This window comes from Microcaecilia unicolor, chromosome 1 (assembly GCF_901765095.1).
Source record: "Microcaecilia unicolor chromosome 1, aMicUni1.1, whole genome shotgun sequence".
Lineage (NCBI taxonomy): Eukaryota > Metazoa > Chordata > Amphibia > Gymnophiona > Siphonopidae > Microcaecilia > Microcaecilia unicolor.
In genome coordinates, this window is record NC_044031.1 from 648,171,114 (window position 1) to 648,198,432 (window position 27,319).

The 27,319-nt window shown below is 44.1% G+C and overlaps 1 protein-coding gene across 1 annotated transcript; it reads left to right on the forward strand.

Moving 5' to 3' along the window:
• Positions 1 to 596: 596 nt before the first annotated feature.
• On the forward strand, positions 597 to 26,582 carry PTPRCAP (protein tyrosine phosphatase receptor type C associated protein). The gene is made up of 2 exons (XM_030190327.1): positions 597 to 725; positions 25,151 to 26,582. Exon 2 carries the CDS (start codon positions 25,167 to 25,169, stop codon positions 25,845 to 25,847), a length of 681 nt encoding a protein of 226 aa, XP_030046187.1. The 5' UTR covers positions 597 to 725; positions 25,151 to 25,166; the 3' UTR covers positions 25,848 to 26,582.
• The last annotated feature ends 737 nt before the right edge of the window (positions 26,583 to 27,319 follow it).

A 27,319-nucleotide genomic window follows, 5' to 3' on the forward strand; every position in this document is an offset into this window, starting at 1 on the left:
TCAAAAGTATCATGAGCATTAGCTCCAAGAAAGGCACCCACAAGTGAGACAAATTTAAAGGATTACTGGAAATCACGGTATCACCTTGAGTGGGCTTGTGGCAATATCATGAATGGAGCTTTAGAGAATTCTCCCAGGCAGGTCTGCCGCCGTCTGGTCAAGTACAATGTGCAATTTTACAGTTTCACTTGAGGGACAAGGTAGTCCATAAACAACACAAAGTAGAGCACACAAATAGCTGGTAAGAGATAACTTAATTGGTTATCTTTTCCCAGATATATTCAGCGGCGCTGACTTAACTAGTTTTGTCTTTAAATATCCAATTCAAATTAACCAGAGCAGTTATCTGGTTTTCTTTTACCCAATTAGGTTAGTGTTGTTGTGGTGTGTCGTGTTTGCTGCATAGGTGCTGTTTGTTTTTGTGTTGCATCAGTGTGCCTGATCAAGGTGAGCGTTTCAGTTGCTGTTATTCAATTTTGTATGTTGCATCTTGAGCAGCAAGTGGAAACTGTCTCTCTCTCTGTATTTTTAACTCTTGCATCTCTTCTTGTCTCCGCACTCTCTCATGCTCTCTTTGACAGGAAGCATCTCATATGTTTGTGCCCTGCCTACTTTCACAGACACCATCTCTCTTTCTCTTTCTGTGCCATGACTGCAATAGTTCCTAAACCCCTGAACTGAGCTCCTACAATCTTCACCAATCTCTCACTGCCAGCAAATTAAAGGTAAGAGAAGTTTCTTTTTTTTTTCTTCTATATTTTCCCTTCTTTTCTCTAGGAAGGACTCACTTCTTATCTTGAATGACAGACAGAGAACATTTCCTGCCTGTGGTGCGTCTGGAATCATTGAAGTGTTGTTAGAACCAAAATGTGTTCTTTTAATAATTTAGTTGTCAGAAAAAACTAAACCTTTAAGACTTCCTTTTATAGATCGATTTCATTCTTATGGCCAAAATAAAGGTTAAACACTAACAACAACAAAAATAAGAGGGGGAGGTACTTTTTATTGAGACAATTTAATAGATTTTAAAATACATTTCTGGAATTTATGCTCCCTTCCGTGGCTGTGAACTTTTTAAGCAAAAGAAAGTGTTTGAAAGCCATTCCCACTGAGCTCTTTCCTGCTCATCATACATAAACCAACACCAGCCCTTCCTTATAGGAATGAGGTTCACAACTGTCATAGTATGTGCAAAACTAACCCATTTGGATATATCCCCCCCTCCCCACCCCACCCCACCCCACATCTAATAAACCTTTCTCTAGTCAGTTAGAAGCATCTCGCTCTTAGTCAGACTCAGGATTCAGGAGTTTTTAAGATGGAGGCATGAGGCCGAGCCCCTCTTGCTGTCAGAACACTGTACCCTCTCGCATAGAGATGTGCTTCCGAGTGAACTTATTAATAACAGAATGCAATGAAATGTACAAAAATAACCTTATTCATTAACAAGAAGTTCCACACAAAGCTAATGGAACCTATTTATTTATTTAAAATATTTATAACCCTCACAATCCATAATGTTCTTGGCTGCATACTATGAAAACATTTACGTTAAATCAACAAACACAAACAAACAGAAATACAAACCTTATCAAACATCATCATATTGTCTCCTTCTTTAAAAAGATATTCATCACTGAATGTTCCAATATAATCAATTTAACTACCATCTAACAATGACGTAGTCACCATAGGCTTCCTGAAACAATAAAGGGAGTCTTTTACTAAAGCTTAGCTCAAGATATCTGCAGCAGGGCCTGTAAAAGACCCCCCAAAGATTTTAGTTCCTACTTTCTAGGAAATGAGCAAGTAGACATCCAGATGTGTACAAGGACCTCAATAGTCCTGCATGAGCACACTGACATCTCCTAAATATTCTGTGTGGCCAGGACAGTAAACAGAAATGCTAGGGGAAAGGATGGGGACCCAGACACACACATACACAGCAATCTCATAAATTTTGTTTCCCCCTCAGAAAGTAGGCTAAAAATGCCGTATAAGAAACTGAAATGAAATATAGAACAAGAAAGTGGTTTTCAAGTGTGTAATTCTTTATTACATATGGGCCCTGAGAACAAATGCGGGCCAAGTCCACTTTGTAACACTGGACGATAATAGCTATCTAAATTGTGAGGTATACATTTCAGAAATTGGAACAAGCAATGCCTGAATCGGCTTTAATCTGTTTGTTTGTTTGTATGTAGGTATGGGTGTGGCCCAGCTTTTCTTCTAAGTCTTTCGGCCGTAGAGGCTATGAATCAGTACAGAGCTGAAATAATGCAAAAAGTGGACACGGCACATTTTTGCTGTAAATGTGGAGGAGTGGCCTAGTGGTTAGAGCACTGCTCTTGACATCCCCTGTCCAAATCCCACTACTGCTCTTGTAGTCTTGGGCCAGTCACTTAACCCTCCGTTGCCTCAGGTGCAAACTTAGATTATGAGCCCTTCAGGGACAGGGAAATACCCAGTGTACCTGAATATAACTCATCTTGAGTTACTACTGAAAAAGGTGTGAGCAAAATCCAAATAAATAAAAATATGTATTTGATGATTACTTAACCATTATACTACACATAATTCAAAGTCGTTGCTTGTACTTAGGTGACATAAGTTTAGATTATTTATTGGTGATCATGCCCAATTATAGATCCACTGTGGATTCTGAAACCTTACTGAGCCAGTCTCTAAATAATCTTCATAGCCTAGGGTGCACGAGCCCTGCAGAATGCCGGGGTTTGGAAAGGTTAGATGCAAACATCCGTACAGAGTCCTCACTTTGGTCCCAGGAAAGGGGTCACAACCTAGAGAGTGTTCAGTTTTCTCCCAGTTCCTTTTGGCCAGTGCAAATCTGTGCTATGAAGTTTCTACTTGTTAAAAAATGAAACAGGGCAAATCAGAACTAGGGATGTGTAATTAGTTTGAAACAACGTGAGAAATACAACATTTCCCATGTTCTGGGCCAAAATGACAGGAAAAATCCTGAAATTTGGGGGTTTCACCTAGGACAAAAAGAGTTCTCACTCTTTGCTATGTGTATGCAGATGCAGTAGTTCCTAATAAAAAGCAAACAAAACTTCCTGTAAATGACGTGAAATTAAACAAAAGAAAAAAATGTTGTACTGCTTACCTGTACTTGCAACCACCCACTTTCTCAGAAAATCAATTTGTGTTGGACTTCTAGAGCTATAATGTAATTAAGGGAAATGGAGTTGATACACCACCTTTCTGTGGTTTTTGCAACTACATTCAAAGTGGTTTGCCTTGTATATGTTTGTACCTGGGGCAATGGAAGGTTAAGTGCCTTGCCCATAGTCACAAGAGGCTGCAGTGGGAATTGAACCTAGCTCCCCAGGATCAAAGCAGGGGCGTAGCCAGACAGCAGATTTTGGGTGGGCCTAGGCAAGAAGTGGGTGGGCACCAAGTGTTCTCCCCCTCCCCCCAAAATAATATCTAAGCTGGTGGGAAAATGTTTCTCTCCACCTTGGCAGTCTGCAGCAGGCATGCGTTGAAAACTGAGCATTCACAGGTACCAGTAACGTGGAGCACACCATATTCATTACCATCAGGGGGAAGTCTTCAGCTGGTAGAGCTTGGAATCCCCATCAGCTACTGCTAAACATGTGCTACTTGTTGGGTGGGCCTGAGCCCTAAGTGGGTGGGCCCTGGCCCACCCAGGCCCACCTGTGGCTATGCCACTGGATCAAAGTCTGCTGCACTAACCACTAGGCTACTCCCCTACTTGAGGACAAGAGGACATTTTATAGTATTTAATTCAAAAATGGGGTATCTGTGTTTGTGTATGGGGGGGGCGGGGGAGAAGGGAATCAGGGTTTGTATATATTATGGAAATGGTGTCAGTTTGTGGAGATTTTTTTGGGTGGCAGGTAGTACTGAAGGATTCATGTATTTGGGTTGGGAGGAGGTTGAGATAGGGATTTTTTTTTTTTTTACAGAATGCACCCCTGAACATGCTTTACGTTTGACTGATATAAGACAGTTATTCCTCCTGCTATTGAGGTCCGCTCAGGATGTGCTCGTGGCTGGTTCTGTTCTGGAATTTCTTGCCTGTGGAGTTGCACTATGAGACTATCTATGTGAAATTTTGGAAACAGCTTTCTATTTGTGGAGGTCTTTGGATCTGTGGCAGATTGAAGAATGGGTTTAAATTCTACTGAGTAAATATTGAGCCGGTGGTGATAAGCAATTTTTTTAGTCACTGTTGGCTTTATGCCCAGATATTCAATGCCAGGCTATGTCTGGGCACTGGCACTGAATATCTGGGTATGTGCGGATGGACAGCACTTTTTCTGATTAATGGCCAGTATTCAGCTCTTAACCGGATAAGTGAAAGCAGACAGAAATAGGATCGTGTTTTATGCAATCCGATTTGTCCAGTTATCTTATCTAATTAAGGGGCCCTTTTACTAAAGCCGTGTAAGTGCCTACTTATCGCCCAGCTACCGCGTGACCCGGGAGATAATTTCATTTTTGATGTGCGTCCACTATGAGTGCCAGAAAATAATTTTTATTTTCTGGCGCGTAGTGCTACCAGGCGGTAAAAGGCAATTGACGCGCATAGACTACTTGAGCGTGCTGTCCACAGCCGTTGCTTTGACTTCCTCTCCTCTCAGGCTGTCCTCGACCCGCTTCAATCTGGCTTTCGCCCACTACACTCGACAGAAACAGCACTCTCTAAAGTCTGCAATGACCTGTTCCTCGCCAAATCCAAAGGCCATTACTCCATCCTCATCCTCCTCGACCTATCCGCCGCCTTTGACACCGTCAATCATAATTTACTTCTTGACACACTGTCCTCATTTGGGTTCCAGGGCTCCGTCCTCTCCTGGTTCTCCTCGTATCTTTCCCAACGCACCTTCAGAGTATCTTCTAATGGCTCCTCTTCCACCCCCATCCCGCTCTCTGTTGGGGTTCCCCAAGGATCTGTCCTTGGACCGCTTCTCTTCTCGATATACACCTCTTCCCTTGGCTCGTTGATCTCATGTCATGGTTTCCAGTACCATCTCTATGCCGATGACACCCAGCTTTACCTCTCCACTCCCGACATCACAGTTGAAACCCAGGCCAAAGTTTCAGCCTGCCTTTCCGACATCGCTGCCTGGATGTCCAACCGGCATCTGAAACTGAACATGGCAAAGACTGAGCTCCTTATCTTTCCACCCAAACCCTCTTCTCCTCTTCCCCCACTTTCCGTCTCTGTTGACAACACCCTCATCCTCCCCGTCTCTTCAGCACGCAATCTCGGAGTCATCTTCGATTCCTCCCTCTCCTTCTCTGCCCATATCCAACAGACAGCTAAGACCTGTCGCTTCTTCCTCTATAATATTAGCAAAATTCGCCCCTTCCTCTCTGAACAGACCACCCGCACCCTCGTACACTCACTCGTTACCTCTCGTCTTGACTATTGCAACCTTCTCCTCGCTGGCCTCCCGCTTAGCCACCTATCCCCCCTTCAATCTGTCCAAAATTCCGCCGCACGTCTTATCTACCGCATGAACCGATACTCTCATATCACCCCCCTCCTCAAGTCGCTTCACTGGCTCCCAATCCACTACCGTATACAGTTCAAGCTTCTTCTATTGACCTTCAAGTGCACTCAATCTGCTGCCCCCCATTACCTCTCTACCCTCCTCTCCCCGTATGTTCCCACCCGTAACCTCCGCTCTCAGGACAAATCACTCCTATCTGTACCCTTCTCCACCACCGCTAACTCCAGACTCCGCCCCTTCTGCCTCGCAGCACCTTATGCCTGGAACAGACTTCCTGAGCCCATACGCCATGCGCCCTCCCTGCCCATCTTCAAGTCCTTACTCAAGGCCCATCTCTTCTCCCTTGCTTTTGGCGCCTAACCACCTTCCCCATTCCTGTTACCTACACTGACTGCGTAGTCTATTACCGTTAGATTGTAAGCTCTCTTGAGCAGGGACTGTCCCTCCCCGTGTTTAAACTTGTACAGCGCTGCGTAACCCTGGCAGCGCTATAGAAATGCTAAGTAGTAGTAGTAGTAGTAGTATAGACCATTAACGCCCAGTTAAGGCGTGAGACCTTGCCGCTAAGTCAATGGCTAGCAGTAAGGTCTCAGACCCCAAATGGATGTGTGTCAATTTTCATTCTGCCGCACATCCATTATCGGTGAAAATTCAAAAAAGGCATTTTTACAGGTGCACTGAAAAACGGATCTGCGCGCGTCCAAAACTCACGCCTACACTACCACAGGCCATTTTTCAGCGCACCTTAGAAAAAGGACCCCTAAGTGCTGATTCCTCGCCTAGACCGCCCACAACACAGCAGGTTGTGGCTTAGGCCAGTGGTTCCCAAACCTGGCCCTTGAGGCTCCCCAGCCAGTCAGGTTTTCAGGATACCCACAATGAATATTCATGAGAGACATTTGCATGCACTGCCTCCACTGCATGCAAATCTCTCTCAAGAATGTTATAGTAAAGTTAACGAATTGTGTAGTTTTTTTGACTGACATTAGATGTAATTGATAAAATTGTATGCTCAGTTTGGAAAGTTTACTCGATTAGTATTATATGAATATTCATTGTGGATATTTTCAAAACCTGACTGGCTGGGATGACTCCAGGATCAGGCTTACGAACCACTGGCTTAGGCAGTTAGAGGGGATATTCAGTGGCACGATCTGGTTAAGTACCACTGAATATCCCTGGATAACTCTACACAGGCAATTTAATGGGGCAGGAGCCTCTCCTGCCCAGTTTAATCACTTAGAATATCAACCCCTATATTTTTGAGATTCGTGTTATATGTTACATTGTGTAATTATTGTGTAGTATAGTTTGCATGTTGTCTGTTTATTTGTAAACTGTATCGCATATTTCTCTAATTTCATTTCCTACTTCATTACATTCTATACATAAATGTTACGTGTCAAACTTAGCTTCTCCTGTAGTTAGCAAGATTCAATTTAAGCGGTATTTTGATAGCTCATTTAGGGCCCTGTTTACTAAGCTGCGCTAGAGTTTTTAGCGGGCACTAAACGCTAGAGTCACCTATATGATTCTATGGGCAACTTAGCGTTTAGCTTGTGCTAATCATTAGTACACGCTAAAAATGCTAACACGCCCTTAGTGCTGCTTAGTAAACAGGGCACGTACCAGCTCATTTTCGAAAGAGAAGGGCATCCATCTTTCAACACAAATTGGGAGATGGGGGCACTTCTCGCAAGGCCGCTCAAATCGGCATAATGGAAAGCCGATTTTTTGACTCCCTCGATGGCTTTCCGTCGCGGGGACGACCAAAGTTCATGGGAGCGTGTCGGCAGGGTAGCAAAGGCGGGACTGGGGCTGGACTGGAGCATGATTAGGAGATGGGCGTCCTTGGCCGATAATGGAAAAAAGAAAGACATCCCTGACGAGCACTTGGCCAACTTTACTTAGTCCATTTTTTTTCATGACCAAGCCATGAAAAGATGCCCGAACTGAGCAGATGACCACCGGAGGGAATCGGGGATGACCTCCACTTACTCCCCCAGTGGTCACTAACCCCCTCCCACCATAAAAAACAGGTTAAAAATACTTTTTTGCCAGCCTCTATGCCAGCCTCAAATGCCATACTCAGGTTCATGGCAGCAGTATACAGGTCCCTGGAGCAGTTGTAGTGGGTGCAGTGTACTTCAGGCAGGCGGACCTGGGGGGGGGGGGGGGGCTCAGCACCCAAGGTAAGGGAGCTATGCACCTGAGAGCAATTTCTGAAGTCCACTGCAGTGCCCCCTAGGGTGTCCGGTTGGTGTTCTGGCATGTGAGGGGGACCAGTGCACTACAAATGCTGGCTCCTCCCACAACCAAATGGCTTGGATTTGGCCGGTTTTGAGATGGCCATCCTTAGTTTCCATTATCGGCGAAAACCAAGGGCGGCCATCTCTAAGGTTGACCCAAATGTTGAGATTTGGCCATCCCCGACCGTATTATCGAAACGAAAGATGGACACCCATCTTGTTTCGATAATACGGTCGGGGACGCCCCTTTGCGGGGCCGTCCTTAGAGATGGGCGCCCCTGTTCGATTATGCCCCTCCACGTTATCTATTGGTCAAAGTATGGAACTCAATTCCTTTACTCCTTCGCAAAATTATAGATTACACATTTTTTAGGAAGGCTTTGAAAACTGTTTTATTTGAGAGATAATTTAATGTCTGACATCTGATTATGCAACTGATGCGGGTTAGAAATGCCGGGAATAGAATAGAATAAAATAGTAGGATCTATAAATGCAAATAAATGAAATGAAGCGGTTATCAGGACTTGGCATTGGGACTTGATTTCAGATCACTTGGTTTTTTAAACCTGTGCTCAAGGACAGTTACATTCAGCTACAAGAAGTATTTCTCCAACCCAGAGGACTTACATTCTAACGGCTAGATTTAGTAACATATGTTAATACATCTTAGCAGTAAATAGGCCCCACTGACAAGCATGGATGAGGGGAGATATAATTGAGGTCTACAGAATCCTGAGTGGTGTAGAACGAGTAGAAGTAAATTGATTTTTTACTCGTTCCAAAAGTACAAAGACTAGGGGACACTCGATGAAGTTACATGGAAATACTTTTAAAACAAATAGGAGGAAATATTTTTTCACTCAACGAATAGTTAAGCTCTGGAACTCTTTCCTAGAGGATGTGCTAACAGCAGTTAGTGTATCTGGGTTTAAAAAAGGTTTGGACAAATTCCTGGAGGAAAAGTCCATAGAGTCTGCTATTGAGACAGACATGGGAAGCAACTGCTTGCCTTGAGATTTGTAGTATGGAGTGTTGCCACGATTTGGGTTTCTGCCAGGTACTTGTGACCTGGCTTGGCCACTGTTTGGAAAACAGAATACTTGCCTAGATGGACCATTGGTCTGACCCAGCATGGTTACTCTTATGTTCTTACTAGTAAAAAAGGCCCATTTCTGAAACAAATGAAACAGGCACTAGCAAGGCTATTCCCCTCCATTCACCCATGTGGAGCAACCCTCCTGTCCCCTCCATCCACCCATGTCCAGCAACCCTGGTCTCCCCTCCATCCAGGGGGAGTGGAGGAGTGGCCTAGTGGTTAGGGTGGTGGACTTTGGTCCTGAGGAACTGAGTTTGATTCCCACTTCAGGCACAGGCAGTTCCTTGTGACTCTGGGCAAGTCACTAAACCCTCCATTGCCCCATGTAAGCCGCATTGAGCCTGCCATGAGTGGGAAAGCGCGGGGTACAAATGTAACAAAAATAAAAATAAAATAAATCCACCCATGTCCAGCAACCCTCGCACCAATATCCAGCAACTGTCCTGTCCCCTGTCCCCTGGCTTCCCCTCCATCCACCCACATCTGTCCTGTGCAGTTGCACGCCCCCTCCCCCCGTCGATTTGCACACCCCTCCCTTCTCCCCCCTCCATCGAGTTCCACGGCCCCCTTCCCCCCTCCACCCGGCCCCTCCGTCAATGGGTCGTCCTCCCTATATTGAAAGCAGAGTGCCTGTCACCTGTGTGAAAGCGGTGCAGGCAGAAGAACGCTTCTCTGGGATCTCCTTCGCTCCCTGTGTCCGGCCGTCGTGTGACGTGACGTAACGTCAGCGAGGGCGGGACATAGGGAGGGAAGGAGATCGGAAGGGAACCGATCTTGTGCCTGCAGCGCTTTGATACAGGTGACAGGCGCTGTGCTTTCGATGTAGGTAGGCCGGTCCATTGACGGATGGGGGGGGGGGTGGGTGTATGGGTTGAGCGGTGACCAGGAGGAGGCGGGATGGTGGCGGTTGCATCGGGGGATGTGTAGCGGTGGCGGACTTGGGTGGGGGGGGTTTAGGTGCGGCCTGGGGGGGTGGAGCGTCGGAGGGTGGGGGAACTGGAAGGGGAGAGATGGAGTGCGGGCCAGTTTCGCTGTGGTGGAGGGTTGAGTAGTGGGTGCGGCGACCTTGGGGGGGTGGTAGCGGTGGAAATGGGGGGGGTGTAGGAGTGAGCGTTGGGATTCGCAGAGTGTCGGAGCCCCGCCCTCGACGTCATCACGTTGTGACGTGAGGGCGGGGCAGACAGTCATGGGGAAAAATTCCAATCTCTGCCACCTCAAAAAATTCCGATCTCTGCCACCTCAAAAAGGAAGTTGCAGCTTCATTTAGAACATTGGGGTTGCGAATTATGTGCAGAAGGGGCGTGGCTGAGGGCAGGTCTATGAGTGAGGGTGAGTGAGTGGTGCAATGAGTGACAGTGAGTGGTGCTGACAGCCTAGCCTACGAACAGTGCAGGGCTTCAGTGTTTCCCTTTGAGGTGAGACTTATTTATATAGATGTTAGTGAATCTAGGGCCTACATTTTTGCCTGAGGCTATGGAAGGTGAGTGATTTTCCTAACACTAAAAGGAGCAGCAGCTGGAGAAACAGAATGTGAACCCTGATTTTTTTTAGCTCTAACCAGTAGGCTACTCCTGAGTGCTACTCGTATGTGTTATTTAAGAAGTCCAAAAATAACATGCTTGAGATGTCCACAGGTGAAATGCATGGTTTGGTTTGTGCTCATGCTGCTACTGGTAGCTTTGAACAATCGTCACGCTTTTTCTCTATGAAATGTGAGGTGGTATGAGAATGGAAAAATTAAAACTGCTTTCTGCATGCAGGCCTCACAGATGCGGCTTCTGCCTTCCTTTCTTGGTGGCTGCTTCTCACAGCTGCGTTATCATCCTGCACCCTATGCTTGCAAGTTTAACAGAGGATGCACACACACACACACACACACACACGCACGATCCCCACCTTCACTGGTACAACTTCAAAAATCTCCCCGAATGCTTTGCAGCCTTTGCTTTTTCCACTCAGCACCGTCCAGCTTTGAGTGTGAGTAGGTGTCACGATTGCTGCCATTTCACACACATTAGACTGAAGCCAGTCAGTGGGCATTAAATGAATAAAAAAGCCTGTCAAATTCTAGAAATATAGACTGTAACAGCAGATAACAAAGGCAAAGGCCAGTCAGTTTCTATCTTCCTTAGCCCTGCAGACTGTACTAGATCTGCGGCCTTGCCTTCGCTTCCCCACTTCTAGGAATCTTTTGGACTCATCTGGTGCTTCCCCATCTCTAGGAATCCTCTGGTCTCATCAGATGCTTTTCCATCTCTAGGGATCATCTGGGCTTGTTCAATGATTTCTTGAATGGCCAGTTCTGCTAGTGCCACCTCCAGCAGAAGCTTGTTTCACCACCCTGTCCACGATGTCACGTTGCTCCTGGATCTATTCCTATGAGCCTCCTATGACTTCTTGTTTTAGAACGTTCTTTCCCCAGAGAAATATTAACTTTTGTTTCTGGTTTATATCTTTGAAGAAACAGAATGTCTCTCACTGCTGTCTCTAGTTCCTGTCCTCTAGAGTAGCAACATATTTGAGTATTTTAAGCATCACCTCATAGGACCCTCTGCAGCCCTTTTGTAATTCTCTTCTGGACTACCTTGAATTTGTACTGCTGATGTTATGGCTTTAAAACAAACTGAATAAAAATCTAAATCAACATAAAGTTTATCATTTGTTTTAGTTATGCTTTACAATAATGCAACTGCCCTTGGTAAAAACCCTTACCAGGGTATCTAGCTATTGGTGCAGGCCATTATTTCCTGAGGATGTCTGCTGTTGAGAGAACAGTCCACAGTTTGTTTGTTTGTTTGTTTGTTTGTTTGTTTATTTATAGCATTTATATCCCATATTTTCCCACCCACGGGCAGGCTCAATGTGGCTTACATCAGTCTGAAAGACATACATCAATCAAGTACATTGAAGTTGAAAAGGTTAGTGAGTAATTACAGAGGAGAAGAGAAGGAGAAGGGCAATAGGGTTCAATAAGTCGTTATGTTAGCTACAGTACAGGAGTTATGGATACAAGGAGGGACTTTGGCGTAAGCTTTTCCAAATAAATTTGTCTTGAGAGATTTTCTGAAAGTCAGATGATCATGAGTAGTTTTTACAGATTTAGGTAATCCATTCCACAAATGTGCGCTAATATAGGGAAAGGTGGATGCATAAATGGTTTTATATTTGAGGCCACAGCATGCTGGGTAATGGAGATTTAAGTACAAACGAGATGGTTTGTGAGAATTCCTTGGTGGCAAGTTGATAAGGGTATCCATATAAGCTGGAGCTTCACCATAGAGGATTTATGCACCAGGGTGCAAACCTTAAAAGTTATTCGGTCCTTGACAGGAAGCCAGTGCAGTTTTTCACTAAGTGGTCTTGAACTTTCGAATCTCAATTTTCCATAGATCAGCCCAGCAGCTGTATTCTGGGCAGTTTAGTTTGTGTAGCTGTGAGCCATGATAAGTTATAATCATCAGTCCTTATAGAATTCCTAATTTTGTAATCTCCTATCATATAAATCCATTTAAATTGTATCATTTAATCATACCAAAAAATTAACATAAAAAATTTAATAATAAGCTGCAATAGACACTCTAAGCAGTGTCTTTGTGCTGGTATTCAGTAACCGGTTAAGCGTGCTCTAATGCCATTACAGATTTGGCGTTGCGTAAATTCCTTGGTAGCGCCTATATTTCGGTGCAACTTTATAGAATTGATACCTATACTTTTAATAACCATTTGTACACACTTTGCTGGATTCTATAAATGGCGAGTAAAGTTGCATGTGCAGCTGATTTGCACGCACAACTTAATTTCTTAATTTCTTAACAAGCCAATCAGCGCCAATAATTGGCTGCTAACAAGCACTTATTGACGTTAATTGGCCTTTATTAGGATTTGCGTGCAGATCGTATTCTATAACTATCCATGTGTAAATAAATGCTAACATGCATAAAATGTGTGTGTGTGGGGGGGGGGGGTGGCTTGGGGCATTCGTGGGCATTCTAAAATTATCCACGCATAAATACAGAATTCAGTGGAACCACACCTAATTTAGGTACTGGCATTTACACCAGCTTTTAGCAGGCATTATTAGAAAACATCCGACTGCCTTCCTTGGAAACAAGTTAAGGAGGAAGAGTGAAACTGCAGTCCACGCCAGTGAGCAGTCTCAAAAGGGAAGGCAGTCAGATGTTTTCTAATAATTTTGCCTTTGGACGCAGCCAGGCATCGAGGAGGCAGCACGAAAAAAGATAAGTGCTGGTTGACTCATTGAAATTATTGCCATTTTTGAAGTATTATTTTATGAAGTGAACTGGTGGTTTGTACAGGTTCTCACACAAGGGCTGGTTCAGAAGGAGCATCACTTAGAAGGTCGTGTGAACATACCAGTCCGTTAGCACTTATGTGGTGTTTATTACACACAAAATGAGTAACCTGAAAGAAGTGCTACACCACAGTATAACTGAGTGCCGAAGATAGTGGAAATATCTGAGGGTACTCAAAACAAAATATATACACTTATACATATATATATATATATATAAAATTATAGTGAATGGCAATATAGTGTACTACAGGATTGGAGTATATTAGTATGAGCTTCTATTAGGTAACAGTGATCCTGGTTCCAGTGGCAGCTAAAGTTAGGCATGGTTTAATCCATAAGTGCTATTCTATGAAGGATAAGTACCCTTTATAGAATAGCGCTCAGCGCATAAAATGTTTGGCGCTGATTTTAGGTGCCACTTATAGACTTTACCCCTTTGAGGATAAAAATGTGTGCAGCGTTTCTTACAGCTGTGCTCCCTGCTTCTTGAAATCTTCTTCCCTGGGTCCGGCAGTAGTGTGGTGCTGCAGCATAACTCCCGCACTTTTCAAAATATGCTTTCTAATTTGCTGGAAACCACATTTTAGCCATCAGGAGTCTTACTGACAGCCCTTTGCTCACTTCCTGTATGCTAGTTGTGATCAGAAACTAAGTATGAGGTTCAAACATTCCTCGGTGGTTTTAAAATGGTAGCATTTAATCACAGAGCTATTTCTATTTCTTATTGCTTCACTCTTGTTCTTATGTCTTCTTTCTGTTTTACTCCAGTGCATTTTCTGTCTTATATTTTTACAATTTTGTGACATAGTGACCATATTCACCCACGTTGAAGTCACTGTACCAGTTACCAAGTGGCATATCGGGTACAGTTTATGATGATTATGCTTATGGGCTTTGTCACATTCAACACATGGTAATCACTACCGTGGCATTGTAACAGGATCCTTAAATAACGAATTCTAAAACAGAGGGAGAACAACTAAAAATATCTTTTTATACTTTAGTTTTAAGATTTAAGGTTTATTAATTGACTGTACAATTAGATAAAAGATGCACACAAGGAAATGTTTGCACACACAGTGTAATAAAATTACCCAGTTACTGCCATTAATCATTTCTATTGTGCTATGTACGCAGTGCTGTACACATTATATGCAGGTACTTTCTCTGTCCCTAGAGGGCTCACAATCTAAGTTTTTGGTACCTGGGGCAATGGAGAGTTAAGTGACTTAGCCAAGGTCACAGGGAGCTGCAGTGGGAACTGAACCCTGTCCCCCAGTATCAAAGTCTGCTGCACTAACCACTAGGCTACTCCTCCACTGCTGGATTTTGTATAGCGCGCCTAACATTCCACGCCAAAATCTAAGTGAATTCCGTAACAATACGCATAACTTAATTGGCTTAACGAGCTAATCAGCATTGATAACAGCACTTAACAAGCAATAATGAGCACTGATTGGCAATAATTAGAATTTATGCACATAACTTGCTAAGCATATTCAGTATTCTACTGCGCCTAAATTCTAATGCATGCAGTTTGAAAGAGGCGTGGTCATGGGTGGAAAAATGGGCATTTCATGGACGTTCCAAAATTTACACACGTTGTTACAGAATATGGCCCTCTGCACCTAAATCTATGTGCCAGGATTTACACCATGTTTTCGTTGATGTAAATGGAGATACGTAGATTTAAGTGCTATAAGCGTATTCTATATATTGTGCCTAAATGTAGAGACTGCTTATAGAATACACTTAGCCAGAATTGTTTTCCACACTGATATTTTAGGCACCATATCTACAATCTGGCCATTAGTACACTTTTGTTGTGAGCCGGTGGTGGGAGGCAGGGATAATGCTGGGCAGACTTATACGGTCTGTGCCAGAGCCGGTGGTGGGAGGCGGGGATAGTGCTGGGCAGACTTATACGGTCTGTGCCAGAGCCAGTGGTTGGGAGGCGGGGCTGGTGGTTGGGAGGCGGGGATAGTGCTGGGCAGACTTATACGGTCTGTGCCCTGAAGAGCACAGGTACAAATCAAAGTAGGGTATACACAAAAAGCAGCAAATATGAGTTATCTTGTTGGGCAGACTGGAAGGACCGTGCAGGTCTTTTTCTGCCGTCATCTACTATGTTACTATGTTACTATGATTATGCTTATTTTTAAAGCCATACATGTTCCGGCATCAAGAAATCTTCAGAGTTATACCCTCCTAATGCTCTGCCAATAGGGGGTTACTACGATTTTGTCAAAGGAGGAGGCACGTTCTATAAAATTCTTCTCCTGGTCTTCATTGTTAAACATTCTGGATCTCCTTCCTTGTTGTCAAAACTACTGACCCCATATGTCCCTCTATGCATCTTTTGTTTATATCAACACTTATTGATTGTACCATCATTCCGGCACATCAGATACGAGGACACTACATGTGAGTCTGTTTTTTCAGTTGTGGGTCCCACCCTATGGAATCCATTATCTCTTCATCTCAGGTCACAGACCTCTCTGACTAAATTCACAACAGATCTCAAAACATATCTTTTTGAGGATGCTTTTATACTAACGTAAGCACGTCCTGGGACTGAGCCTGACAGTCAGTTTAACCGTCCTTCTCTTCACCTCTGTCACCAACTATTACCCATCTTTCTATCAAATAATGAAGTTCTATTTCCTTCCTCCCCGCACTATTCTTCCACTCTCATAATTTCATTTCTTTCTTACTATTTTAGCATTGTAAGCCACATGGATATCTTTTTTGATGTGCGGGATAACAAGCCTTTAATAAACCTGAAATCTGAAACAGACAAGAAGGAGTATTTTTTTCAGTAATTGCACTAGTATATAGCAATCTATTGCTTGATGGGTGCTCAGAATATCTCCATTATAGGAAATTTATTTATTTATCTCACCATTTATATTCCATATATATTCAATGTAGATCATAATAATAATACAAAAATTGGTAAGAACCTAGCTTTTCCAAACCTCACCAAGGGCCCCCTTGTTTCTTTGAAAGTTCCTCCTCCTGACGCAGCTCTGCGAAACAAGGGAGCCCTTGTTGAGTTTGGAATTTGGGCGTGGTGGCCTGCGATATTAGAGCTGATGGCTGATCCTTCACTATATGGGGCAGTAGACACAGATATTCACTGATAAAATAAGTGGAACTATTTTTTGCAGGCTATGCCCTATTCCTTGGAATGAAGATATCAATTACAGTAAATTGAGTAGAGCCAAAGCTATGGATTATTAATTGTTAGAGATATGGTGACTGGTTTTTTTCTGCAGTGGTTTTTTTCTCTAGATAAGAATTGCTTCCACTGCAGTTTTTGAAGTTTACCATTTATTATCAAGCCGATGAGAGTGAGCCCTTTTGGGTTATCTATAGTAAAAGTCCATGACTTTCCCGGGGAAGATGAGGCTTGTTTTGTTAAAAGCTTTGAAGGTATATAAATCAATAAACCATAAACCAAAATTCATTTACCACCTCTTTCTCCTTCCCCCACCCCTTCCCCTTTTATGTTTATGTTAACTTTTGGAGGGTTCAATTTCCAATGGCTGGATCCTGTGAACGAACTACTTACAGCCCTTCAAACTTATATCCATCAGGTTTTTGGAAATGATATGTTTGCTCCCTATGATGCATTCAAGGGAAGGGGACAAAAGTATTGTGGATTTAGCTTATACTTGTTTTTCAGTTGCAGCTCAAGGCAATTTACATTCAGGTACAGTAAATATCTGTCAAGTTTATTTATTCTTGATATACCGTATCATAGGTACATACTGTCTGAGTGGTTTAGAATGTCATGTCCCCTACCTCAATGCAAGCGGCGTCCTCGGGCTGCACAGGGTCCCGTCGACACACACACTTGACTGGCACAGCCCTGAGCCATGTGTGTGTAGTTCTTCTCTGGCTGCAGGCTCCTTGATTGCTTTGCTTCCACCCTCCTGGGTCTGCTCTTCCTCTGCCTGGCTTCCTTTGCTTCTCTCCTATTGGTCTTCCAGTTCCTCCTTCCCCTGCTCTTGTCCTATGGCTGTGCCCCTTCTCCCTACTGATGTCAGACGCCAGCACTTTATCAGCTGTGCTCTCCCTAGACTCCTTGCTTCGGCTTCTACTTTGGTAGGTGTTACTTGCTCAGTAGTGTGCTTCTCCTCTACTTTGTTCTTCGTTGCTGACAGCCTGTACCTGGATTACTCTTGTGTCTGCTGCCTGCCTACTGACTCTGCCTGTACCTGGATTACTCTTGTGTCTGCTGCCTGCCTACTGACTCTGCCTGTACCTGGATTACTCTTGTGTCTGCTGCCTGCCTCCTGACCTTGCCTGTCCATGGACTACTCTCTTGACCTGCTGCCTGCCTACTGACTCTGCCAGTACCTGGATCACTCTCTTGCCTGCTGCCTGTCTGGCAGTCACGTTCATCACCCTGCTTCCTGCTCCATCTCGTAAGCCCTGCAGGCCGCCCGCACCTAGGGGCTCAACTTCTGGGGAACGGTAGTCAGTGCAGGTGAAACCCGGAGTTGTCCGGCCACCAAGCAGCACCTGATCCGAGTACCGGGCTCGGCAGCACTCTACTTGGTACAAGAACTCAGAGGTCTGACATAGAATCAACAAATAGAAAGGTAGAAGGGAACTACAATAATAATAGGACAGATTTACAGAGGAAGAAGAACCAAGGTGCATTGCAGCATCAAAGGTTTTCACAGCCATACAGTCTACTAAACCACAGGGCAGGGCTAGGGTCAAAAGGACTCAAAATGAGTACTCAATAGCAAGTTTCAAGTTTATCTGTCCCCAGAAGGTTTACTTTCTAAGGGGACAATTCGTTAATTGGGCACTCCCTGTTAGGCTTTCCAATGCTGCACAGGAAGCACATACTCCATAATGGCATCTGTGCACGCAGATTGCAGTATAGAACACAGGCGTAAACTCGCATTTTTGCTTACAGAGTTAGGCATGCTCACTTCTGCCAGATCAATGGGCGATAGAAATGGGCACACCCTAAGTGTTAGATGTCACATGTATAACTTGAGACACACCCATGCTCTGCCCACATATATGGCACCTTGCAGTTCCACACTGATGCACTTACGAGCTACCTTGTACAATAGTGTGTAGTGCATTTATGTGCATAAGCACTATTTTCCTGTACACATATGTGCATAATTATAGAATCATCCTTCATATTTGTACCTGAAATAATGGAGGTGTGGAGCTTGAGAAGATGTCACCTGCCAACAGTATAGGCTGAGGCTTCCAAAACAATCCATTGCCTACTGAAGATATAGGCTGAATCTTCAGCCAGATTGGGTCCACTATAATTCTCAAAAGGCCTGTTCATATCCTGAAAAGACCTCTTATTTCCAAACAAGAAAAAATCTGACTCACTGCATTCCCTGGCTGTTAGGTCTTGGTCAGGGCTCCATCCCTGACTCAGGGTGAGTTCCAGATTCCGCCCTACTCCACTCCCTCTGGGTCCACTCCAGCCTGGGAAAGTCCCTCTCTAATATCCTAGGCCCCCTGCCTTTAACAGGGTCCAAAAGACAGGTCAACACTGAGTTTGTTGGCCTATGCAGATCAGTCTTTCAGTTTCACTTCTCAGTGTTCTTTGGTTCAGGGAATAGGCTCAACAACTTCAGAATGGGTTCTGTTTTAGCTTGCCACCATCCACATAGCCATCCCTGTTTGGCTACTACCACTGGAGCAGGTTCCTGTTGTTTGCCCTAACTGTCCTAGGGTGAACTATACCCAAGTTATCTGACAGGCCCTCTTGCTAGGGTCTGACTAGGACTGGGGATACTTCCTTTGCCGAACATGGATAAACACCCCCATCACAGGAGGGTCACTGTGACTTGCCTAAGTTTAGAAGGAGTACTAATGGGATTTGAACCAGGTTTCCTTGATTCTCAGCTCACCACTCTGATTATGCAGCATTCCTGAGTGTCCTTCATTTTGGGAGAATAAAATTGTTCACTGAGAAAATCCACCAATAAATAATATACTCATTAGTGCTGGTGCTGACTGCCCTGATATTTTATTGGATTCTCCCCAGAGGGAAGGGGAGATCTGAACAACTGCTTGATTTATGAAGGGCTTTAGATCTGACAAATTGCACTGGTAAAACACTGGATTTTTAGAGTTTGGCCGAGTAAGACTCTACATGCATATGGACACAGGGTGGAGGACCATAGTATACTGTTTTAAGAGAGAGCTGGGAGGCTAGGGGGGAGATGAAAGAGTCACAGTAAATTAGATAATCTGATCATAATGACAGCCTCATAAAGTGCGAGTTGCTAGGATTGATGCCTGTAGACCCTACTTGTGAAGGGCAATTCTGTAAACTAGGTGTCTGTATTCATGCCCACTTTGCACTTCTTACAGACGAAAATGCCAGCAGTGCACCTAAGTGCTATTTTTAAGTAGCATAGTGCATAAATGCAATGGGGGTGGGGTGGGGGGGGTATATATGGGCATAGAATGGGCAAGACATGGGCGGGGCGCCCACTTACATACGTAACTTGCAGAATACTGTAACTTACACTCTTATCCACCACATTGACATGCTCACAGTTACACTGGGTCTATGGTTGGTGTAACTGAGCACATGAATGGAGTGGAGGAGTGGCCTAGTGGTTAGAGCATTGGTCTTGCAATCCAGAGGATGTCAGACTCACAGAAACAGAAGCCTGCGCGACCGACCGCATTGCTGATCTGCAAGGGCAGGCTTCTAGATGGAATGTTGCTAGTGGAGGAGTAGCCTAGTGGTAAGAGCACTGGTCTTATAACCCAGAGGTGGCCGGTTCAAATCCCAGTGCTGCTCCTTGTGATCTTGGGCAAGTTACTTAACCCTCCATTGCCTCAGGTACAAACTTAGATTGTGATCCCTCCTGTGACAGAGAAATATCCAGAGTATCTGAATGTAACTCACCTTGAGCTACTACTGAAAAAGGTGTGAGCAAAAATCTAAATAAATGAATGTAAGGTACAGGCTACACCAGTATTCTATAATGGAATCTGGGTGGTATAGAGAACTGAATGAGAGTTTTCAAATCCTTGCCTCACCAAAATTAGTATAATTAATATAGCTGTAATTAGGGTGGGTTACTTTAGTAACTTTTAGGACTATTTGTGAGGTCAGGGCTGGGACCAGAGGTTGCTGGGAGGCCAAAGGTGCAGTAAATACACGGCATTTTTTTCTCTTTTAGTGAGTCATTCCAGGCCAGGCATCGAAACTGTGAACCAAAGGTTTACCTAAACTTGGATGATGCAAGCAAAACCGTGGGACAACCTCAGTCATAAACTGTATAGGAGGTACCAGTGGTGTGCTGGAGCAGGCTCTCACAGGCTCACAAGAGCCGGTTGTTAAGTTTTTTAGAATTTTGGGAGCCGGTTGTTAAAGTAGGGCCCTCCATGGCTACTTTAACAACTGGCTTCCAAAATGTGGGCTTGGGCCCCCTACTGAATTCTCTTTTACTTTGCTGGTGGAGATGCTGAGCCCTGCCTGCCAAGTAAATAGACTACTGCTGCTCCCCGCTCCTTGTTTCCAGCTCTAGGCAGCAGGCTGGGACTTCTCAAGCATGTGAGAGAAGTTCCAGCATGCTGCTCAGAGCAAGACGTTGGGAGTGGTGGCAGTCTATTTATTGGCTGCCAGCAAAGGTAGGCCTAGCGTGCCTGCATGAAGGGAGGGAGGGGAGAGAGGCAAGTGTTGCTCCCCCACCCCCCGGCCGCCCCTTGCCCTTCCAACTGCAGAGCTGGCTACGTCCGGAGAAAAAGCCTGTTGTTAAAAATTTACCAGCACACCCCTGGGAGGTACTGCCCTTTAGTGGATTAAAAACTGGTTAAAAGATAGAAAGAGAGTAGAGTTAAATGGTCAGTATTCTCAATGGAGAAGGGTAGTTAGTGGGGTTCCTCGGTGGTCTGTGCTGGCATCGCTGCTTTTTAACATATTTATAAATGATCTAGAGATGGGAGTAACTAGTGAGGTAATTAAATTTGCTGACGACACAAAGTTATTCAAAGTTGTTAAATCGCAAGAAGATTGTGAAAAATTACAAGAGGAACTTATGAGACTCGGAGACTGGGCATCTAAATGGCAGATGATGTTTATTGTGAGCAAGTGCAAAGTAATGCATGTGGGAAAGAGGAACACGAATTATAGCTACTTAATGCAAGATTCCACATTAGGAGTCACCGACCAGGAAAGGGAGCTAGGCGTCATCCTTGATGATACGCTGAAACCCTCTGCTCAATGTGTGGCAGCGGCTAAGAAAGCAAATAGAATGTTAGGTATTATTAGGAAAGGAATGGAAAACAAAACTGAGGATGTTATAATGTCTTTGTATTGCTCCACGGTGCGGATGCACCTCGAATATTGTTTGCAATTCTGGTCACTGTATCTCAAAAAAGATATAGTGGAATTAGAAAAGGAACAGAGAAAAGGGCAACAAAAAAGGGGATGGGATGACTTCCCTATGAGGAAAGGCTAAAGCAGCTAGGGTTCTTCAGCTTGGAGAAAAGATGGCTGAGGGGAGATATGATAGAGGTCTATAGAATAATGAGTGGTGTGGAATGGGTAGATGTGAATCGCTTTTTTACTCTTTCCAAAAATACTATGACAAGGGGGCACACAATGAAGCTAGAAAGTAGAAAATTTAAAATGAATCAGAAAAAATATTTCTTCACTCAATGTGTAATTAAACTCTGGAATTCATTGCCAGAGAATGTAGTAAAAGCAGTTAGCTTAGCGGGATTTAAAAAAGGTTTGGATGGCTTCCTAATGGAAACGTCCATAGACCATTATTAAAATGGACTTGGGGAAAATCCATTGCTTATTTCTGGGATAAGCAGCATAAAAAGTTTTGTACTTTTTTGGGGATCTTGCCAGGTATTTGTGACCTGAATTGGCCACTGTTGGAAACAGGATGCTGGGCTTGATGGACCTTTGGTCTAGGGGCTCTGTCCTGCCCCAAAGAGACCACTAGACCACCAGGGCTGCAAGGTAGACCCAGGAGGAGAGGCAGCAAGCTGTTCGTGGATGGGAGGGAGAGAAGGAAGAGGAGAGGAAGACATGCTGTACATGGGAGGGGAGGAAAGGGAAAAGGAGGAAATATAAGACATGAATAGAAGGGGATGGAGAGGAGAGGGGGACATGCTGCTCATGGACGTTTGCTTTTTTGGAAATGTAATTTTGTATTTAAACTACGAAAGAAAATGCATTTCTGTTACTTTTACCTGTATTTTCACTGCTTATAGAATCTGGCTTTCTTGGGGGATGAAGGTGACGGTGCAGCTGGGGCAGGGCGGTATTTTATTTTTTTGTGTCCTCTTTTTTCCTCTCTGCAAATATGCTAAACCTACCACTTGAGAACAATTCAAAACAGGATAACAAAAGGACTGTACAGGAAAACGTTTGAGCCCACAGATTTTAAATAACCAGTCTTGTCTTGTCTAGTTAGAGCCAATTAGGGTTCAGGCAAACTAAACATGTTCCTAGGCCTCAAAAGTGTAAAGGGATCTTAGCAGATAGGCTCAGTGCTCAGAAAGTGAGGATTTCCAACTGTCTGGATTTTTTCAGGATTCTGCAAATCTGTAAATTAACTGTTTCAAAGCTAGCTAGAAGGATGGCTAGAGTCTGGATAATCTTCAGTCCTCTGTAGTTCTCCAAATCTCCCACTTCTCTAGTGCAGAGACTGTGATAGGAGGATCTTGTTGTTTGGAAGGAGGGGCCGAGCTGCCCTGAATTCCTAGGTGGAACTTTTGTGTACCAAACCTTGGAGTGAGCATAGGAAGTGCAAGAACTTTACATAATGGATGGCAGAGGGCACAGTGCAAGGAGAGAAAGTGTGTGTCTCTGAATAGTGAAAGTGTATGCTCATGTACATCTGAAGAGCAAGAGTGAAGGTATGTATGTATGCTTCTGGGTCTCTGCGGGGTACAGACACACATACATTTGGGCTGAAGTGGAGAAGTCCACTGATACCAATATACCTGCACACATCCTGACTGTTCAGCCTGGGAATTTATCAAACTAATTATTGTTACTGCACGAATTCCTTTGAAATTGTCCCTAATACTGCCTCCATTCTGCCAATATCCTAGCAAAAATACCAAAGAAATCTCTATTTTATTTTATTTCTTCCATTTGTGAAGCTTTTCTTGTTGTGTCTGAAATATAGATTTACAAAGCATTGTACATCACCTGTAAATCTCACGCTTTGGGGCACTCCGTCCTTGGCATCTTTGGCTTGTACCAGAGGCAGTGGAAGGTGAAATTGATTGGGTTCTGAGCTCCAGAGCCATTACCCAGTTCTGTCCCAATTCAGTATGATCTTTGTAGTCCCTGATTCTACCCACTGAAATCCATGCTGCAGGTGTAAACCGCTTTGAATGTAGTTGGAAAAACCACAGAAAGGCGGTATATAATTCCCATTCCCATAATGCACCTGGACAGGGTTGCCAGAAATACAAGATTGGCCTAAAATTTCCCTCCTGGAACTGGGTTATGTGGCAGCTCTCTAGGGGAAACACCGTGCATGTGACTCAGTGAGGGGAGGCAGACACAGGTTTGCAACGAATTCCAGAGTTTAATTACACGTAGAACCTTCAAGTTATATAATCCAATACAAAAGCTGAAATAAAATCTTACTTCTGTCTTATTTTTCTTCTTCATTGATCACATTGGCTTTCTCCTGATTTCTAGTTTCCCCTTTCCATTACCTTTTTTGTTCTCTGTCACTTCTCTTTTTCCTCTCCATCTGTTCGACATGTGCTTTTCTTTGCATTTCTGTCTTCCATTTTCTGCATGTTTCCAAGGGCCCAATAATGTGTTAATCCAGCCTTTTTCTAATCTTTTCTTTTGGCTGAAGTAAGGGCTGTATACATCTCCGTGATACTTTGTACCATACTTTGTAAGCCGCACTGAACCTGCTATCGAGCGGGAAAGAGCGGGGTATAAAAGCCACAAATAAATACATTTTATTTTGGGGGATCCCTGATTATCCTAAAAGATGCTTTTACTGAAAAATATTTTTGTCCTTGTTGCCTTTTTAATTTACTACACTTTAAGCCTTGACCTTGGACTCCTCTTATCCACCTGGACTCTTTTCTTGTTGGTGACCTGATCTGTCTTATTGTGTTTACCCCTCATTTAAAGTAACAGGCACCTTATAAATTTCTTTTGTGCAGTGAATACCTTAGAGAGAGGAAAAGAGAAACAGGGGTGACATGATATAGATGTTCAAATATTTGAAAGGTATTAATCCGCAAATGAACATTTTCCGGAGATGGGAAGGCAGTAGAACTAGAGGACATGAATTTAGGTTGAAGGGGGGCAGACTCAGGACTAATGTCAGGAAGTATTTTTTCATGGAGAGGTGGTGGATATGTGGAATGCCCTCCCACGGGAGGTGGTAGAGATGAAAACGGTAATGGAATTCAAACATGTGTGGGATAAACACAAAGGAATCCTGTTTAGAAGGAATGGTTCCGTGGAATCTTAGCTGAGATTGGATGGCAACGCTGGTAATTGGGAAACAAAACGGGAGCTGGGCAGACTTCTATGGTCTACGCCCTGATCGTGACTGAATAGATAGGGATGGGCTGGAGTGTAAATTTTAAGGGGCTTTGACATTAGCTCCAGAACTTAGTACAAGAACAGTGCTAGGTAGACTTCTACGGTCTGTGCCCTGAGAAAGGCAAGGACAAATCAAACTCGGGTATACATATAAAGTATCACATGCCATGTAAAATGAGTTTATCTTGTTGGGCAGACTGGATGGACAGTACAGGTCTTTATCTGCCGCCATTTACTATGTTACTATGTTTCTGGAGCTCCTGTCTCTTCCTTAGTGAGAGGTAGGCTACATTACAGCACTCTGGAATACAGCTTATTACATAAGGATGGTGGTACAGGCGAAGCCCCAACTTCCAATTGGAGAGCAGAGTCATTACACTACTTGTTAATAAGTGCTAATGCATATTTTTCTGTTCTTTGCAGGTCTCTTTTGGCAGCTATGGCACTTGCAAGTTCTGGATGGACCTGGGTGTGTCTTTCCTTAGTTTTCAAGCTTGGTGTACAGGCCTCAGAAGATAAGGTGCCATTATGGGACTCCACTACCACTGTGGTGGTTCTGTCCCTGCTTTTCCTCCTTCTATTGGCTGCCTTCATTATGGCCTGGTATCATCTAAACCGGGTCACAGAGGGCAGATACCACCCTCGAAACCTGTGCAGAGGTGAAGATGGCGAGGAGCAGCGCGCAGGGCCTGTACACAGGCTGGTGCATGCAGTGGCTGGAACTTGGTGGACATTCCATTCCTGGGTGAGGAGGGAAGCCGCTGAAGAAGATGAGGATGCTGAGAAAACAGAATTACAGCAGCGAGACAAGGAGGAGGTGCAAGATGGAGAGGATGGATTCTGCAAGCGGAGCAAGGGAAGATGTAGCCAGCAGGATATGGATGATGGTGATGAAGAGAGTAGCAGCAATGAACCCAACAGTGAAGATGATTACTCCAGTTTCAGTGGCCGGGACCTCAGAGATGGAGCCAGAGCACAGGAACCAGAAGTAACAGAGGAAGAGCCAAAGGCTGGGAGCTCCGAAGCTCTGCTCTGCGATCTCCATGCTTTCTCTGGCTCTGCTGTGTGGCAAGATGAGAGTGTACAGGGATCTGGACGACTGGATGTTACTGCTCTGTAGTAAAAAAAAGCTAAGTCTGGGGACTGAAGGATGGGAGACTAAAGGTGGGAAGGTTTCACTGAGATGAAGGGGTGGGTGGGTGATTGTGTTCCAATTTCCCCCTTTTTTCCTCTTTTTTTTTCTTTTCGTAAGGATGTGATAGGGGGGAGGGAGGACAGTGCTGTCCAGCACAATCCCAATACAACTAAATTCTGAAGAGAGTATGAACTGACCAAAAACCTTAAGACAGGGAACAACTGAAGAGAAAGCAGCACCCAGAGGTACCCCATGCCTAAACTTCAACAAATAATTGTGTATGTATATGAAAATGTTTATCTGTTCAGGAAATCAGACTGCCTCCATATGCCTGCTCAGTTGCTTTTGGATGTGTTGCAGGCCCCTTCCTCTTGTATTTTCTGACTGTATATATATGATGCATTTTGCATTAGTTGCTTTAAGTCTAGGCAAACAAGCCAGGTTTTTACAAATGGGTACATGATTTGGTTTAAAAAAAAAAAGCTATTAAATCTCTTTATAAGACTTCTTTTTGCTCTAAATTTAGAATTAGTTAGCCTATAAGAAACTATAAACAGAGAGCTAAACACTTTTTCTAGACAGGAAAAAGTCCAGCAGGCGTTCCCTTCTTACACTATCCAATGAGTGTACAGTTTAGCAATGAATAAATGTAAACTAGAAACCAAAAGAATGCCAGACAACATGGGCTCAGCTCAATACAAAATAAAAATATATGTTCCATTTGGTGGTGTTAATAAATTACACAGACGTATGCTAATGATAAAGATAATAATCTGAGATATCGACCTTCTTCAAATTCCTAATCTCAGGACGGCGTCTGACATGTTTTCCAGAGGATATGAACATCATGGGATGAGGAGAAGTTATTTGGGGTGAGTACATGCAGGGGGTGATGTAAGCCATGTTATATTATGTTTTCTGTATTTGCAACACAGCTAAAATTTAGAAGATGTGGAGGGGCTTAATTGAAAGGGACGTCCATGTTTTGATATGGATGTCCTTGCAAAACGTCCCCATCCAGGGGCGGGGAAACCCATATTTTCGAAACAAGATGGACATCCATCTTTCGTTTTGCTAATACGGTCAGGGACGCCCAAATCCTGAAATTTGGTCGTCCGTAGAGATGGTCGTCCCTAGACTTGGTCATTTCTGATTTTCAGCAATAATCGAAACCAAGGACGTCCATCTCAAAAATGACCAAATGTAAGCCATTTGGTTGTGGGAGGAGCCAGCATTTCTAGTGCACTAGTCCCCCTGACATGTCAGGACACCAACCGGGTACCCTAGGGGGCACTGCAGTGGACTTCAGAAACTGCTTCCAGGTACATAGCTCCCTTACCTTGTGTGCTGAGCCCCCCCAACCCCCACTACCCACAACTGTACACCACTACAATAGCCCTTATTGGTGAAGGAGGGCACCTAGATGTGGGTACAGTGGGTTTGTGGTGGGTTTTGGA